General features: G+C 45.4%; 1 protein-coding gene across 1 annotated transcript in view; it reads right to left on the reverse strand.

Moving 5' to 3' along the window:
- The window catches only part of DCXR (dicarbonyl and L-xylulose reductase), a 22,437-nt gene extending 3,708 nt beyond the window's left edge, over positions 1–18,729 (reverse strand). Inside the window, exons 1-7 of the mRNA XM_082272346.1 lie at positions 18,636–18,729; positions 18,468–18,565; positions 15,348–15,502; positions 8,430–8,472; positions 6,409–6,508; positions 4,489–4,553; positions 1,477–1,594 (exon numbers count right to left, since the gene is read on the reverse strand). Coding sequence (XP_082128472.1) covers positions 1,477–1,594; positions 4,489–4,553; positions 6,409–6,508; positions 8,430–8,472; positions 15,348–15,502; positions 18,468–18,565; positions 18,636–18,687 — 631 coding nt within the window. The 5' untranslated portion in view covers positions 18,688–18,729. The remainder of the gene's footprint in view (positions 1–1,476; positions 1,595–4,488; positions 4,554–6,408; positions 6,509–8,429; positions 8,473–15,347; positions 15,503–18,467; positions 18,566–18,635) is intronic.
- Positions 18,730–19,657: the final 928 nt, after the last annotated feature.

Here is a 19,657-nt window from a genome sequence, read left to right on the forward strand (position 1 = left end):
TATTTTTATCTCTCTCATACTAATATTGTGTATATATATATATATATATATATATATTATATATATATATATATATATATATATATATATATATTATATATATATATATATATTTTATATATATATATATATATATATATATATATATATATATATATATATATATATATATATATATATATATATATATATATATATATATATATATATATATATATATATTTTTTTTTTTTATTTATTTTTTTTTTTTAATACACACACCTTTTGAGGAGCGAGGGCCACTTTAGCGACTTGGTAACCAGTCGCAGGCCACAATGAGCGGAGGAGGCAGAGGAGAGGTCCGTGTCCACTCAGCATATGCAGAGCAGACACGGACACAGCCCGCTCTAATCTATGAGCCCTCCGATCAGAAAGTGGATCGGATTGGAGATAGGCGGATGTAAACAGGCACAAGTCCGTTTACATCTGCCGCTCTGTTGAGGTGAATGGGAGGGAACGAATGGGTCCACCTGAAAAATAGACAGGCAGACCCGATCGGACCGATCGTGTAAAAGGGGCCTAAGGCTGCTTTCACTTGGATGCACTGAAGTTTACCGGCACCTCAACTGACCTCAATCTTCACTTCTTCCTCAGGATTACCGCAGGTATCGCTGGCTGCTGTCCTCCAGGCGGTTATGGCTGTCCTCCAGGGCTGATACTGCTGGCGGATACTGCCGGCTGGTTCCTGACCATCAGTGTGACGGGAGCCGCTCTAGAGGAAGCATGTGTCAGCAGTAGAGAGCAGACCCGCTGCTTCCTGTATCGCTCCTGTGCCCTGTCCCAGGCAGAGTACATTTGGTATCACTCCGCCTGTGACAGGAGCCGGCGCTATACAGGAAGCATCAGCTCCGCTTCCTCTAGTGCAGGTCAGTTCCTTCACACTGATGCTCGGGGATGACGGGTTGGGAACCCGCAATCTGGGCTTACCGAGCCACCATCCCAGAGCAGAAGGTGAAGCCGTTGGGGGGGCACCAGGACGCGGCTGCTAATGAACGGCATTTCTGCTGTGGAAAAAGTACAGGAACACCGTTCCTGTGTGTTCCTGCAGGACTTGAGCCATGAGTACAAGTGTATAAGGACCTAAAACTCTGCTTGTTTTTTTTTTATATCCGTGTCCCCATTAGAGAGATTTACTTTTACTTCCTGTCCAAGATGTCAGGGTGTCTTAAGGACATGAATGGTATGATGGGGCAAAGAGGTTAAAAGATCCATTAGATTTGTATTGCTATCAGTCCTCCTGTCCAGAGGACAACCCTCTCATTACTTGTACTGTTCTCACCAGGACAGGAATGGATTAGAAGCCTCCCGAAGAACAGAGGCACCAATAAAAACATCATGATAGAGATTCTGGCTCCTGCACACTTTGTGGAAAACTAAAAAAATAAAAAATAATTGGCTATAGCTGTCTTTGGGTCAACATTGGGACCCACCACTTACCTGCAAAGCGTCCCAAGGGAATACGATTTAGCATTGGCTCAGCCTTCTGGGAGTCGCTCCAGTTAGCGCGCCCCATATTAGTCATTACCACTGTGGGGTTCACACAATTAACACGAATCTAAAAAAAAACAGAACTATGTATCAACCACCCGGGAGCCAACAACTGATCTTTTAATTTAGCGTTTGAATTATTTCTTTCACAAAATTTCCTCATCTATCTGAATCAATGATATCAGCTTTAAAAGTACATCCATCATAGCCAATCCTTTTTTTGTATTGAATGAAGGGATAGGGTCGGAATCCTTGTTCCCGCACTATCCACAATGGTATCCTATAGTGCAGGGCTTCTCAACTAGGGTTCCTCCAGAGGTTGTTAGGAGTTCCTTGAGCAATTTCTGCCTCTCAGATAAGTTCCCACTAACACCATTGATCCTTTTAGATATCTGTAAGGGGGTCATTTTTCCCAATGACCACAAGTATAAGGAGAAGTCTTCCCACTGACCATCACACATATAATGTATCATGAGTTGTAGAAATAGTAATATTTTGCAGGGGTTCCCCAGGACCAAAAGGTTATTTCAAGGATTCCATAGAAAATTCCCAGCTCAACTCACCAACCAGCCTGCAAGCAACCGAAATCGCCCTGTCCAACAGTATGCGTTAAAAACAGGGGTTTAGGTTTCACACATTTGCAAATACATGCATAAGCTGCAGAGCCACTTCAAGACACCCCAGTATTATCTACAGTGCTAACGCTAAATTTTTGAGAGCCTCCATAGTAGAAGCACATACATTATAATGGACAGCGGGCAGGTGAGCCTGGAGGAGGCCCACCCCTCCATAACCACTTCCCGTTTACTGCAGCAGGGTGGCTCTCCCGCGCGGGAAGCTAGGGGGCAAGCGTGCGCCACCGGCGGCACACTCCCGCCCCCACTCGACAGCGGCAAAGCTGAGGCACGGGTCAGGCGGCTCCAATTGCTGCCTGACACCGGCGGTCGCTCCCCACTGAGAGAGAAGAACGGTCATCTGTTGTAAACACAGCTGACCGTTCTTCTCGCTGGAATGATCATAGAGATCATGTGATCCTTCTATATAGGATCACATGTCTCTATGGTCATTTCACAAGCCACGTCCCCCCACAGTTAGAATCACTCCCCTAGGCTCACATTTAACCCATTGATCACCAACAGTATTAACCCCTTCCCTGCCAGTGTCATTATTACAGTAACAGTGCATATTTTTAGTACTGATTACTGTAGTAATGTCACTGGTACCCCCAAAAGTTTCAAAAATGTCAGTCAGGGGTCCGATCTGTCTGCTGCAATGATGACAAAAATCTTTCCCGTAGTTAGTAAGCGCAATAACTTTTGTGCAAACCAATTAAAATACGCTTATGGTTTTTTTTTTTTACCAAAAATATGTAGCAGGAAACAAATTGGCCTATAATGTTACAAAATTTTTAATTTTTTTTTTTTTTTCGAGAATGCTATATAGCAGAATGTGAAAAATATTGTTTTCTTCAAAATGGTCGCTCTTTTTTGCTTATAGTGCAAAAAGACCCCAAACCCCTCCTCTGCACTTAAAACCATTCAAAACGCGAAGTTTGGCTGTTTTGAATGCTGTACGTTTCTTGAATTCGGCGCCGCGAGTATCCGGAATGATGTCATGTCATGACATCCCTTATGGGTACTTGGCGCTGAATTAAAAAAAAATGGAGACCCTGTCAGAGCCGAATGCGGCTTTGATCGGGTCTTCCCGTCGGCGGCCCTGCAGGAAGGATGCCCGGGTCTCCCGGTGGGACGGGAGACCCGGGCAAGCTGTGGAAGGCGGGGGGACATTCCCTTCCGTTCCTTGGAATGACAGCCAAGCGGCTTCTCAGCCGTATTGGTTGGCATTACAAGACGGCCATCCGTCGGCTATGGACGCCGGTACCGGGGTGATGCCTCTAGCTGCAGGCATCACTCCGGTACAGCACTTTCCGAAATATCGGTAACCTCAGGGGCCGATTCCAATATGTCGCGGAAAGTGCATATCGGCCACCGATATATCGGTGTTGCTGATAATCGGTCGATCACTAGTGTCCAGTGTGCCCTGTGTCTCTAAGGAGGGGAAGGCTCACCTTCGCTCTATTATAATGCATGTGCTTACACTGTAGAGGTTCTCAAAAATGTTGCGTTAGGACTGCAGATAATACTGGGAAACCATGAAGTGGCTCTGCAGCTTACGCATGTATTTGTAAATGTGTGCAAACAAAACCCCTGTTTTTAACTCGTACTGTTAGACAGGATAATTTGGTTGGTTGCAGGCTGGTTGGTGACTTGAGCTGGGAATTTTCTTTGGTTTTGTTTGACATGCGTCTCCCTTCCATGTGTTCCTTGCTGCGAAGGTCAGTTATAGGTGGGGGCAGGGGCCAGAGGTTTGTACGGTTTTAAGGATTCCTCTGTGTTGAAAAGGTTGAGAGAGGCTGCTGTAGTGATATAGTGGGGCGGAATAAGCAAGGAGGACCAGACATTTAACATGGCCAGAAGTTTGTAAGGTTTATTACTACTACAGGTAGTTACTGTATATAACACAGCGATTTACATACTATATATTCATATCAGTCCCTGCCCCTCAGTCCTCAAACTGCTTACATTCTAAGGTCCTTAACTCACATACGAGTGTAAAGGAACCAAAATCCCAGAGTACCAGGGAAGAAACCCATGCAATTACAGGGAGAACATGCAAACTTTATGCAGGTAGTGTCCTGACCAGGACTTATACTGAGGACCCCCGTGCTGCAAGGCTGAGGTGTGAACTACTAAGCTACTATAGTGCCCCACAGCACACTGACTGCCATCTATTTAAGAGCTACCAATGTAGCTTTTAAGGAGACAGTGGTACGGGTAAGTATTATTACTCTTCCTTTGCAGGAAGCATTTTGAAAAACATTTTTTAGGAGACAATAGGTTTTTTAAAAGGGGGCTGTAAAAAAAAAAAAAAAAAAAAAAAAAAAAAAAAAAAACACACTACCTTTTTTGGACCCAGTTCAAGCGCCATCACCTTTGTGAGCATGTCAAGAGCTCCTTTTGTGGCACCTGCAAAGAAAAAAAAAAAAAAACAATAATACTAATATTGTGTATATATATATATATATATATATATATATATATATATATATATATATATATATATATATATATATATATATATATATATATATATATATTTTTTTTTTTTTTGTGTGTACACACACATTATATATATATATACACATACAATGAAATCAGGATCCGACCACATGCCTGGACCATCACCCGACTAATGCCTCGTACACACGTGCAGATCGTCGGCCGAACGATCGGCCGTCTTTTGTCCCCGGGCTGTCGTGTCTGTTGAAAACTGCAAAAGACTGCACAAGAATTTTGTCCGCCGACTACAGCCGACTGCAGAAGTGAGGTCATGTAATGGTTAACTTTCCCTGTGTTTTTTCTTTTCTGAGCATGCCCAGTCTTGCAAATCTGCTGTCTGTCGGCCGAATTCTGTATTGACTGGCGAACAATCGGCCGCTCTGGTGTCGGCATACAAAAATTTTAATGCTTGCACGACAGATTCTTTTCGGCCGAAAGTGCGCTGTCGGCTGTCGGAAGCATCATACCAACAAGCCCGAAAATCGGCCGAACATTTTTGGCCGACAATCTGCACGGGTGTACGGGGCATAAGCCTCTTAGTGAGCCGCTGAGAGCCTGGGCCAGCCACTCCCACCCCCTCCACAGCCCAGTGGGGCAGAGGCAGCAGCTCTCTGCTCATGGGGCCATGAGAACTGAGTGATTAGTGTAGTTTGATCGCTCAGGTCTTAGTCCTTAATCCGGCAGGGGACAGACCAAGGTAAGCATGATTCTTTAAAAAATAAACAAAAACCTTACTTCTGTTTTAATTCAAACTTTAGACGTATATTTTTAATACAAGAAGGGTAAGTATCTGAATATGACAATATCAGCCTCTAGCACAGTGGTTCTCAACTCCGGTCCTCAGGACCCACTAACAGGCCAGATTTTAAGGAATTACCTTGGGGAGTTGCAGACTAGAATACTGCAATCACTGAGCGGCAAATTATATCACCTGGAATGTATTTCAGTTATCTTGAAAACCTGGCCTGTTAGTGGAGTTGAGAAACACTGCTCTAGCAGTTTACTGAACAGCACAGCTCATAGAGAGAGAGAAGCAGAACAAGGAGCATGCAAATAGAAGGAGAGAGCAGAGTTACATAGATAAGAGCTCATTAGTGTTCTGGTTCTGCTTTTGCTTTCCATTTACAGATTGTTATAGAGACCTGTAAGTGAAAGAAGTGTGACGTCTCCTAATGGGTCACTCATATTGCTAAATGGCTGTGCCAGTGCTCTGCCCCTGTACCAGCACTACAAATAAAAACAAAGAAAAGGGCGCACCAGCCTAGCGCATTATCCTCAGTGAGCTTTTAATGAAACAAGTTTTAAAATCAGCTACTCACAAACATGCGAAATTGCAGCATATCAATTCCATAGAGCAACATCTTTGTTAAAGGTCCAATATCTCGTGAAGACGAAGGGCTAACGCGTTTCGAGGCAGTGCCTCTTCCTCAGAGCCTGGTACCAGCACTAGCCCTGAGAATTGGGCAATAGCCTCCAGAGAACATTTGGGGCATGGATTGTGCAGGGTACAGCCACTAAGAGGCCTGAGCACAGGGATGATCCCAATAATATACTGCTAATCCTTCAATTAGCAGGCTGGGTTTGGTCCTTGACTGAGCTGAACTGCTCAAATGCATGGGAGTCAGGGACCGGGCTGTGTTGCCTGGAAGATATTCCTTGATTCACAAAAACTGGCTAAAAAGAACACCACATCCTTTGCCATGTAAACCAGTTCACACATATCATATGCTGCATATTTCAATTATTCATCTGTAGTGCTTACAGTATACGGCATGATCTTGTAGGGCAACCTGAGATGCCTGGCTGGACACGTTGACAATGGCCCCGGGGACTCCGCGCTCAACCATCTGACGCGCCACAATCTGATGGCAAAAAAATAGAATGTCATTAAATTGTTTGCAGGGGTAAGCTTTGCTGGACGCAAGTCAAGATTGTTGCAGGATACAAATGTGATGAGACAAACTAGAGCTGCACGATTCTGGATAAAATGAGGATCACCATTTTTTTGCTTAGAATAAAGATCACGATTCTCTGTGTAACATCTTTTACATTATACAAATAAATGAGGATAACTTTACTGTTAAGTTTTTTTTTTTTTATTATTCAGTGAAGTATATTCAAAAAACTGCGTTGGAAAGACCAATGAGCAAATACAGTGTGACAAAATATGCAATGACCACCATTTTATTCTCTAGGGTCTCTGCTAATATATAATGTTTGGGAATTCTAAGTAATTTTCTAGTAAAAAATAATGATTTTATAATCATCTTGTAAGCAACAAAAGTCAGAAAAAGGCTTAGTCTTTAACCACTTCTGGACCGGAAGAATTTGCCCCCTTAATGACCAGGCCATATTTTGCAATTCGGCACTGCGTTAATTTAACGGACAATTACGCGATTGTGCGACGCTGTACCCAAATAAAGTTTGTCCTTTTTCCCAACAAAGAGAGCTTTTTGTTGGTATTTGATCACCTGTGTGATTTTTATGTTTTGCGCTATAAACTAAAAAAGAGCGACAATTCTGAAAAAAAAAAATATTATATATATATATATATATGTATATATATATATATATATATATATATATATATATATATATATATATATATATATATATATATATATATATATATATATATATATATATATATATATATATATATATATATATATATATATATTTTTTTTTTTTTTTTTTCCACTTTCTGCTATAGAACATTCCCCAAAAAAAATTAAATTTTTTTTAACATTTTAGGCCAATTTGTATTCTACATATTTTTGGTAAAAATCGCAATAAGCGTATTTTGATTGGTTTGCGTAAAAGTTTATCGCATCGACTAACTATGAGAAAGATTTTTCATTTTTTAACCAGTAATGGCGGCGATCTGCAATTTTTGGCAGGGCTGAGACATTGCGGCAGACAGATCGGCCCCCTAACTGACATTTTTGACACATTTGGGGGGACCAGTTACATTAATACAGTAATCAGTGAAAAAAAACATGCACTGTTACTGTAATAATGACACTGGCAGGGAAGGGGTTAACACTGTGGGTGATCAAGGGGTTAAATGTGTACCTAGGGGCGTGTTTCTAACTGAATGGGGGCGTGGCTTGTGAAATGATTACAGAGACCTGCGATCCTATATAGAAGGATCACAGGAGCTCTGTGATCATTCCAGGGAGAAGAAGTAGCTGCAGGTGCGCGACCGACGTATACCTACGTCAAGTTTGCGCAGGAGAGCCGCCCTGCCGCAGTATAACTGCGGCGGGCGGTCGGGAAGCAGTTTAGTTAAACTGACCTCATTTGCAGACCGAAGTTCATCCCTTTGATCTAATAGAACCAAATGATACAATGTTTCATTTTTATCTCTCAGTGTTGAGCAATGTTGTGATAAACTTTGCCGGCTGTTTTTTTTTTTCTTCTTCTTCGACAGCTCTGAGCACGGACCTGCTCTGCATGGTTACATGAATCGTGGAAATGCCAGATTAAGATCGCAATTTTTTTAATGATTAATCATCGTGAAGCTCTAATACAAATGCAACAGTGCTTTAATTTCAGCATGTATGGAGCCCTAAGGAGGAGCATAGGGAAATTATGTTTTCACAGTGGGAAGATCTCTTGCAATTCCATATTCTTGATTTGGAACTGCAGGGTACATGATTGGATTGTAAAAGGGAGATCGGCTAACAGCACTGCATATCAGATATGAATATTGGAGTATCATCTGAGTGTCTGCTCACTCCTGTACAGATCAGCATGGGTAAGAGCGTATATACGACCTACCTGAGATACAAGAACTGCAGCTCTCACGTTCACTGCAAAGCTCCTAAACAAAAAGCAAATGTCAGGTGAAATACAAAACAGTGATAGCAATAGTTGGGCGCAGACAAAATAAGAATCAATCCTTTCAAAAAGAAGCTTTACTATCATAGTTGGGAGTTATGGGAACCACAGCTGCAAGAGCTGCACAACTTTACATCCCTACACCTTACATTACTTTCTCCATACTAGCTAAAAAATAAATTTAACCACTTTACCACCGGAGGATTTTGCTGTCTTACGTCCAGGCCACTTTTTGCGATTCGGCGCTGTGCGACTTTAACTGACAATTGTGCGGTCGTGTGATGCCGTACCCAAACAATATTTACGTCCTTTTTTTCCCACAAACAGAGCTTTCTTTTGGTGGTATTTGATCACCTGTGCGATTTTTACTTTTTGCGCTATAAACAAAAAAATAGCGTTTATTTTGAAAAAATAACAATATTTTTTAATTTTTTTTTTATATGAAATTCCCCCCCTAAAAAAAAAATGTAAAAATCAAAATTTTTTTACATTTTTGGCCAATTTGTTTTCTGCTACCTATGTTTGGTAAAAAAAAAAAAAATCACAATAAGCGTATTTTGATTGGTTTGCACAAAAGTTATTGCGTTTACTAACTAAGGGAAAGATTTCTGTCATTTTTGGTGTTTTTTTTTTAACGCGTAACGGCGGCGATCTGCGATTTTTTTTGCGGGACTGCAAAAATGCGGCGGACAGATCGGACTCCTAACTGACATTTTTGGGGGTACCAGTGACATTACTGCAGTAATCAGTGCTATACATATGCACTGTTACTGTAAAAATGACACTGGCAGGGAAGGGGTTAACTTTATTGGAGAGGGAGGGGTTAATGTATGCCTGGTGCTTACTAACGTGTGGGGGGGGAGGTGACTGTGCGAGTCAGGGACAGATCGGATGTTCAGCTATGCTGAACCCTGCAATCTGTCACTCCCTGTCACTTAGGAGATCCGCCCGCTCTGTTTACACAAGCGGGCGGATCTCCAAACTAGATTCCCCGACGATCGGGGGAAGAGCGGCGATCGCCGCTGCTCCTCCCCTGGCTCGACTCCTGCTGTGACTGAAAACAGCGGGAGCGAGCCTCCGGCGGCGCGCGCGCGCCGCCCACAAGGGGCGGAGTCCAGCGACGTAGGTCTACGTCGCTGGACGATAACGAGCCACATTGCTGCAGTAGCAGCAATGTGAGCGGAGCTAAAGTGGTTAAAAAAAAGGGTCTCAACAGGTGAGTAGGATCCCAGTGGAGTGGTTCTCCCAAAAAACAGGTAGTGGGTTAGGCCCCTTTCACACGGGCGCACCGCACCGCCCGACGGAGTCCGTTCTGCTCAGCGGGGGGGATTGATTCGCTGATCCACGCTGAGCAGCCAGATGACAGCTCCGTCTCCTCTCTGTGTGCAGAGATGGAGCTGTCAGATCCCCGCTGTCCTCTATGGGGAGATCGGATGAGAACGGACAGAATTGGATCGGATAGCAGCGGGTGTCAGTGGAGATGTCTTCACTGACACCCGCTGCCCCATAGGGATGCATGGAGCATCCAATCAGGTCCGCCTGAAAAACGGACAGGCGGATTGGATCGCCCGTGTGAAAGTGGCCTTATGTAGAAAATACCCGTGAAGTTGGCCCAAGCCCCAAAAAGTGATATGTATATCACAAAATGGAGAAAGTATGGGTTTTAACCACTTAAGCCCCGGAGGATTTGGCTGCTAAACGACCAGGGGGTATTTTGCGATTCGGCACTGCGTGACTTTAACGGACAATTGCGCGGTCGTGCGACGCTGTACCTAAACGAATTTGGCGTCCTTTTTTCCCCACAAACAGAGCTTTCTTTTGGCGGTATTTGATCACCTGTGCGATTTTTTGATCACGCGCTATAAACAAAAAAAGAGCGTCAATTTTGCAAAAATAGCAATATTTTTCCCTTTTTTTTTTATATGAAATTCCCCCCCAAAAAAATGTAAAAATCTAAATTTTTTAACATTTTCGGCCAATTTGTTTTATGCTACCTATGTTTGGTAAAAAAAAAAAAAAAAAAAAAAAAAAAAAAAAAAAAAAAAAAAAAAAAAAATCGCAAAAAGCGTATTTTGATTGGTTTGCGCAAAAGTTATTGCGTTTACTGACTAAGGGAATGATTTCTGTCATTTTTGTTGTTTTTTTTTTTAACGCGTAATGGCGGCGATCTGCGATTTTTTTTGCGGTACTGCGACATTGCGGCGGACAGATCGGACCCTTGACTGACATTTTTGACACTTTTGGGGTTACCAGTGACATTTCTACAGTAATCAGTGCTATATATATGCACTGTTACTGTAAAAATACACTGGTAGTGAAGGGGTTAACTTTATTTGAGAGGGAGGGGCTGTGTGTGTCCCTAGGGGCGTGATTCTTACTGTGATTGGCTGTGGCTTCAGCTGTATGCAGAGTGATCAACGGATCTACATAGTAGATCCATATGATCAGCTCTCATACAGAGGGGAGAATGACAGGCGGCTTGGTTACACAAGCTGCCTGACTTTCTCCCTCTCCCCCGCCGATCGCAGAGTGGCCGGCGGACACACGCGCGGGGGGGGGGTCCGTGACAACGCGGGAGCGCGCCTCCGGCGGCGCGCGCTCGCTCCCTAGACCCTCACAAGCTAGTGACGTAGCCCTACGTCACTTTGCCTGTGAGGGGCTGACCGCTGACGTAGGTCGGCAAGTGGTTAAGGGCCCAATTGGAAAAGGAAAACCAAGAATCCATAGTTTGTATAAAAAATAAATAAAATGTTCTATTTTTTGTTCTAAGTCATAAAAAATATATAGTGTAGTACATGAGGGATTATTGGAACAACAGAAACAAATCCCCCATATATTCACCAAAAAACACAAAAAAAAAAAAAAAAAAAAAGGGGCCTTACTCAAGCACAGATACCGTTTGTAAAAGCCCAATTCTGGGAAAAAAATAAAAGAAAAAAGTATATACATGTTCAGTGGGTATAGAAAAGAATCACCCCCTTTAAAATATTCACATTGGTTTGCATTGCATTCTGAAATGAAGACAAAAAGTTCTCTTTCCCCCTGTAAAACCTTTAATGATGTCATTCAGGGAACCCCCAAACAGGCGATCCCCTTGCAAGGGGAGATCGGTCAAGGCCTTTTTAGAAGTCTGGTCCGCAAACCAGCATTTAAGCCAAAAGACACGCCAAAGGACCACTGCCGAAAGAGAGAGCCCGAGCCACTAGGGAAGCCGCATCCAAAGAGGCATCACAGATAAACTGCAGCCCCCGGACCAGCTGGTCCCCCAGCTCAGCAAAGGCAGGGGGGAGCCGTTCTCCCTCCAGGTCACGACGTAAAAACCTATCCCACTCAGTCAGAGTTTGCGACACCAGGGCAATGGTGAATATCGGCCTCATTGCCGAACCAGCCAGAGTGCACATATTGCGTGCCGTAGCCTCAGCAGGATGCTTAACCACTTAAGCCCCAGCCCTATTTCGGACACTTTTTGTTCACGCGTTAAAACCAGTATTTTTTCCTAGAAAACTACTTAGAACCCCCAAACATTATATATATTTTTTTAGCAAAAGACTCTGGAGAATAAAATGTCGGTCATTGTAATTTTTTTTATCACGCGGTATTTGCGCAGCGGTCTTTAAAGCGCCATTTTTTTGGAAAATTTTTGAAAAATCACATTTCACTAATTTTAAAAAATACTAAACAGTAAAGTTAGCCCATTTTTTTTGTATATTGTGAAAGAACATGTCACGCCGAGTAAATAGATACCCAACATGTTACGGTTTAAAATTGCGCCCCCCCCCCCCCCGTGGGATCGCGACAAACTACGGTCAATAGAGATCTCAATCTGCGACGCTTTAAAATTTATTTAACGGTTAGCAGTTTTGAGTTAGAGTGTAGCTCTTTTTTTTAAATTATTGCTCATGCTCTGGCGATCGCGGCGATACCTCACATGTGTGGTTTGAACAGCGATTTCATTTGCAACTCGACTTCCGTATACGTTTTTTTTGTGCGTGAGCTAACGGTGACGGGGGCGGCTAAATTTTTTTTTTTTTTTCCCCATTTATTTTATTTATTTTTTTAACTTTATTAAAGTTTAAAAAAAAAAAAAAATCTGATCACTTTTATTGCTGTCACAAGCAATGTAAACATCCCTTGTGACACCAATATGTAGTGACAGGTACACTTTATGGAGGGATCGAGGGTCTAAAAGACCCGAGACCCCTCCACTACACTTCCCTGTATGCAAAACGCCGAAAACGGCATTTTTGCATACAGCCGTTTTTCAAATTTGCCGCCTTTTGCAGCACAGTAACCCGGAAGGGGCGTCATGGACGCCGCCTCCGGGTTACGTCATCGGAGACCCGATCGATGCCGTTTCCGGCATTCATCGGGACTCCATCCAGCCAGCGGATGTGCCGGCTAGGTGCTCGGGGCTCCCGGTGGGACAGGAGCCCCGGGCAAAGCCACGGAAGGCGGCGGGAGGGGGGGGGGGGGGGGACGTCCCCTCCCGCCCCCCCGGGTACCGATCGAGCGTCTCCCAAGCCGCATCGGTCGGTACCGAGGGAAAGCCAACCGTCGGCTCTAAACCACGGTACCGGGATGGTGCCTCTAGCTAGAGGCATCATCCCGGTACACTACCGCAAAGTTTACCGACGTAGACCTACGTTAGTATGCGGTAAGTGGTTAAAGGCCAGGGACTCTTCAACCAGAATCATGGTTGCCTTGTTCAATCTGGAAACCGGAGATTCAACCACCGGTGGAACAGTCCACTTCTTAAGGGACTCCTTATTGGGGTAACGACTAGTAAATAGCTTAGGGACCCCAAGGGCACGCTTTGGTCGTCCCCACTCTTTAGCGACAATTCTGTCAAAATAAACAGGGAAAGGAAACACCTTTGCCTCCGTTGCAGCTGCGTCCTCCATCTTCAAGGTCTCATGCGCAGATACAATCAGTGAATCCACCAGTGCCTTTTTGTGCGCGATTACAGATGTGGAGGAATCATCCTCATTATCTGAGGATTCCGGGCGCGTAGTGGCGCCCGCCGAATCAGATTCAGGATCTGATGAGACAGTTGAGGCATGGAAAGGCGGGGGAGACTTTGCTAGCCCTTCGCCCGAAAACCACCTCCATCCGGGACTCAAAGGACTCCAGGACCGCCATCAGTGCATCGATGGATGGATGGGACCACCACAGCCTCAGAGAGAGGATCTGCTGGGGAGATGTGCTCCAAAAGACTTCATGAGTCACCAGGGGGACCCCACAAAAGTGGAAAACACTGCAAAGTGACAACCCCCACCGCACTGGACGCACCACCCGGTCGCCAGGCACAAAGCACCAAGCAATCCTCAGCAGAGAGGCAGAGGACCCCACCAGACTCACCACCCAGCAGAAACAGGCACCTGCAGCCACCAGGACAATCTGCACTCCACGTGTGGGGATCAGGAAGTGAAAAGATCCAGGAGTCAGCACCAGGGGATGAGGAGGGGCTCCCACTGCTGAAATCGCCAACCACAGAGCTCCACTGTCATGGCCGCCACGAATTTCAATGGCAAGCCACCACAAAATGGTCGCTGGACTACACAAACATGGCCGCCATGCATAGAAACACACAGGGTACAGCAAAATGGTGGCCCCACACGGGTTCCAGGGACTCAGGAGGGATCCCTAGGCCTCGAGGACAGGCCCAGGCAGGAGCCCCCATAAGGTACAACCCCCCCCCCACCCCAAGCACATTCGATCATAGGTCACTGGCGGGGCACCCCCCTGGCCCAACATCGCCAGCCTAGTGCCCTGCCCCCACCCCAGGAGGTAGACCAGACCACCCACACAGCCCCAGCAAAAGTGGAGGGGGGGCATCTAACAGGAAGGAGGGGAACCTGGGGGTCTGACTGTTTTAAGTCCACCCCAAAACCCTCAAGGTGTAGAGGGGGTCATATGCAACCTTGCAAGGCATTTAACTCGCAGACCAGCTCTCGTCCAGTAGGGCTATGTCGCGGCCGACCTAGCGCGGAGCTGAGCTCTGCACACGCACGCTGGCCAGACTGGGGTGACTACTGGATCTAGATTATCCAGCCCGTCGCCCAGTCCGACAGTTAATTGTAGATCTCAGAGCAAAAAAAAAAAAACAAGGGAGAAAACATTTCTTTCTAAAAAGAAAAAATTTGCCAGTATCAGAGATCCCAGTAAGGAACTAGGTCTTGACTAGGCAAGAGTACCTATAGCAGTGAGAGGGAGTATACCCCCTGGAACTGCCCATAGGTGCAGCCAGATTATTTTACTGCCTAGTGTCCTACTCCTCCTGGGGGGCAGTATAACCCAATGGGTATGAATGGCATGATGGCAGCAACAGGAGAGAAACACCTAAGTCCTGAAGGTCAATGTGGCATTGTAATAAGACCCAAGAGAGACTGGGCACACCATAGGCAGTACCATGACTGAACCTTGAAAGTGTTCTGTGGCTGACACAGCACCTGAAAGAATGGACAGCACCACTGGGTCACATTTTAGGGTAGCCCCCCCAATCTTTATTCCATTAAGGTGGTGCTGAAGGTTCGCTGATCTGGTTAGCTGCATAGTGAGCCAAGCTCAGCAGTGCACATCTGGAGGCTTGATTAAAGATAAATTATCTTAGGAAAAAAAAAAGTGACTAGAGAAAGGTGTCCATTCTCTTACGACACTAGCAAAAAGCTGAAGCATGCTGGGAATGGGAATCGGAGGGGTTATACCTTGTTGTCCAACTCCTGAAGGAGGCAGTATAACCCAATCATCCTGATCCTGTGTTCCTTAATGAACTTTAAAGAAATAAGTAAGAAAACTACTATACAACCCCTTTAACAGAAAATTAAATGGAAAACTATACTGCAAGGAATATGCACATACCTATCGAATGCTTCTTGTGTGATGTCAAGAAACGGCTGCAGGTGAGCCACTCCTGCGTTATTTACAAGAAGGTCCACTGGCCCGATCGATTTCATGGCAGCCTCAGTCGCCGGCCAGTCCCCCAAATCCACACAGATTGTCTCCACACCAGGACACTGCAAAATTAGAAAAGAAAAAACACCTTTATCTAATTCTTCTGTTCAAAAAGTAAAACAATACTTTTAAGCTTAAATGGCCACATTTTCATGTGATGGGCAACAATGAGAAACAAGCACCACCTTGGAATCTGTAGTTGAACTCTCCTGGAATAAAGATTGGGGGGCTACCCTAAAATGTGACCCAATGGTGCTGTCCATTCTTTCAGGTGCTGTTTTCAAGGTTCAGTCATAGTACCAACCCCCATAACAGTAATGATTTTACAGGTGGAGACCACTGACATTTTTTCCCTACTCAAAGTTTCTGACTGTTTATCACTAGTTTTGCATTTGGCTAGGGTCAGTGTCACTACTGGTAGCATGAGGCCATACCTGGACCCTATAGAGCAGGGATCTTCAAACTATGGCCCTCCAGTTGTTCGAGAACTACAATTCCCATCATGCCTAGTCAGGTCTGTGAATGTTGGAGTTTTACAATGCCTCATGGGACGTGTAGTTCCGCATCAGCTGGATGGCCGTAGTTTGAGGATCCCTGCTATAGAGGTTGCACAGGCAGTCCCAATCCTCCATGACGGAACATCAATACATGCTATTGCCAGGTTTGCTATGTCTCCCAGCAGTCTCAAGAGCATGAATGAGATTCCAGGAGACCGGCAGTTATTCTAGGAGAGCTGGACAGGGCCATAGAAGGTCCTTAACCCATCAGCAGGACCGGTATCTGCTCCTTTGTGAAAGGAGGAACCGGATGAGCACTGCCAGAGCCCTACAAAATTACCTCCAGCAGTCCACTGGTGTGAATGTCTCTGACCAAACAATCAGAAACAGACTTCATGAGGGTGGTCTGAGGGCCCAACATCCTCTAGTGGGCTCTGTGCTCACCGGGCACCGTGGAGCTCAATTGGCATTTGCCATTGAACAACAGAATTGGCAGGTCCACACCCTGAGCACATGTGACAGACATGAAAGGGTCTGGAGCAGCCATGGAGAACATTACGCTGCCTGTAACATCGTTCAGCATAACTTGTTTGGTGGTGGGTCAGTGATGGTCTGGGGAGGCATATCCATGGAGGGACGCACAGAGCTCTACAGGCTAGATAATGGCACCCTGACTGCTATTAGGTATCGGGAATAACTCCTTGGACCCATTGTCAGACCCTACACTGGTGCAGTGGGTCCTGGGTTCCTCCTGGTGCACAACAATGCCTGGTCTCATGCGGTGAGAGTATGCAGCCAGTTCCTGGAGGATGAGGGAATTGATACCATTGAATGGCCCCCACACTCGCCTGACCTAAATCCAACAGAAAACCTTTGGGACATTATTTTTTTGTCCATCCAATGCCACCAGGTTGTGTCTGTTCAGGAGCTCAGTGATGCCCTGCTCCAGATCTGGGAGGAAATACCCCAGGACACCATCCATCGTCTCATTAGGAGCATCCCCCGACGTTGTCAGGCATGCATACAAGCACGTGGGGGCCATACAAACTACTGAGGACCATTCTGAGTGGCTGCAATAAAATTTCAGCAAAATGGACTAGCCTGCTGCATCATTTTTTCACTTTGATTTTTGGGGTGTCTTTGAATTCAGCCCTCTGTAGGGTGATAATTTTCATTTCCATCAAACGATGGGGCATCCTTTCCTTCCTAACACATTACCCAGTCCATACCAGTATAGATCCTAACACATTACCCAGTCCATACCAGTATAGATCCTAACACACTACCCAGTCCATACCAGTATAGATCCTAACACACTACCCAGTCCATGCCAGTATAGATCCTAACACATTACCCAGTCCATGCCAGTATAGATCCTAACACATTACCCAGTCCATGCCAGTATAGATCCTAACGCATTACCCAGTCCATGCCAGTATAGATCCTAACGCATTACCCAGTCCATGCCAGTATAGATCCTAACGCATTACCCAGTCCATGCCAGTATAGATCCTAACGCATTACCCAGTCCATACCAGTATAGATCCTAACGCATTACCCAGTCCATACCAGTATAGATCCTAACGCATTACCCAGGCCATACCAGTATAGATCCTAACGCATTACCCAGTCCATACCAGTATAGATCCTAACGCATTACCCAGTCCATACCAGTATAGATCCTAACGCATTACCCAGTCCATACCAGTATAGATCCTAACGCATTACCCAGTCCATACCAGTATAGATCCTAACGCATTACCCAGTCCATACCAGTATAGATCCTAACGCATTACCCAGTCAATACCAGTATAGATCCTAACGCATTACCCAGTCAATACCAGTATAGATCCTAACGCATTACCCAGTCCATACCAGTATAGATTCTAACGCATTACCCAGTCCATACCAGTATAGATCCTAACGCATTACCCAGTCCATACCAGTATAGATCCTAACGCATTACCCAGTCCATACCAGTATAGATCCTAACACACTACCCAGTCCATACCAGTATACATCCTAACGCATTACCCAGTCCATGCCAGTATAGATCCTAACGCATTACCCAGTCCATACCAGTATAGATCCTAACGCATTACCCAGTCCATACCAGTATAGATCCTAATGCATTACCCAGTCCATACCAGTATAGATCCTAACGCATTACCCAGTCCATACCAGTATAGATCCTAACGCATTACCCAGTCCATACCAGTATAGATCCTAACGCATTACCCAGTCCATACCAGTATAGATCCTAACACATTACCCAGTCCATACCAGTATAGATCCTAACACATTATCCAGTCCATACCAGTATAGATCCTAACGCATTACCCAGTCCATACCAGTATAGATCCTAACGCATTACCCAGTCCATACCAGTAAAGATATCCAACATGAGATTTTTCCCCTTTGAGACTCGATGTGTTTTCAGTGTCCCTTTAATTTTTTTCAGCAGTGTATATAACCCTGTCTGCTGTAATACTACAATTCGGTCACTAGATGGCGGTATGTCATCGCTCACCTCTTTGGCCAGACTCTCCAGGTCCTCTGAAGTTCGGCTCACAGCGATCACAGCCGCCCCGGCAGCCCGCAGAGCCTTCACCGTACTCCGACCGATCCCTGCACAGAGAAGACGTTATATACACCCCCTCAGACCGGCTCTCCTTCCCCTGCACCCCCCGCTACTCACCCTTCCCCGCTCCGGTCACCAGAGCCCTGCGCCCCGCGAAGCTGATCTCCATTGCAGCAGCGGACTGACAGTGGCGGGGGGCGTGGCTGGGGATTTAAAGATGGGAGGGGCTCCAGAGTGCATGATTAAACTTGCTGCAACTTTCACCAAATTGTTGTGTTCAGAGTTTATCAGAATGTCAGGAAACTGACTGCTGACCTGGAACATCCACAGAGGGGGAGGGGGAAGCAAGATGGATGGAGAGGTTTTTAACCCTTTTGCTGCCAGACAGCCAGGATAATAAAATGGTGACCGTTCCAAATTTTTATATAAACACCTAAATCTGAACTTTACCTATAAAAACCTGATCAAAAAAAATAATGCCTTATAGCAAGGAACATACTTTCCACATTAATATTTATGCTACCAAAATGACAGTGTGCTGTAAACTGCCTCCAGCATTGTTCCTGTTTCTTCTTGCTGGAGGCGGCCATTTTGATGAAGCCCAGAGCCCCTGAGCAGCAGTAAATCAAAAAGCGGAACTAAACCCATCCATTTAACGGTTACAAGAAACATTGCTGGAACGCCGGTGTTCTGTTAGAATACCGCTACCTGGGAGTGTGTCCAAGATGGCCGCCTGAGCGGACGCACTCAGTGTCATCTTAAGAGCATTATAGGCCCCCGGGAAATGCAGAGCACTGGGGCCCAGCCTACACAATCACCCACGAGAATAAAAATGCTAATTATCAATAAGGCGATATTTTTTTGGTGAAGCAGTGCCAGACTAATGACAGCTTCCCAGTTTGGTGGCTGGGTCCGGTGAACACACACACACGGACGAGAGTCAGACTCAACTGTCCTGTGTGTGCCTGTTCCTGTGGAGGCGGACAGGCATTCCTGCACATGTGGGCTCCCCCCAGAGGCGTAACTAGAACCTTCAGGGCCCCGGTGCGAGAAACCATGAATGGCCCCCCAGACCCCTGGCCGGGGCCCTTCCCTTCAAGCCCGGGGCTCTACTCACTGATCCTGGGGCCCTTTACTTT

Source organism: Pelophylax lessonae (genome assembly GCF_965119305.1).
Source record: "Pelophylax lessonae genome assembly, chromosome: 11".
Classification (NCBI taxonomy): domain Eukaryota; kingdom Metazoa; phylum Chordata; class Amphibia; order Anura; family Ranidae; genus Pelophylax; species Pelophylax lessonae.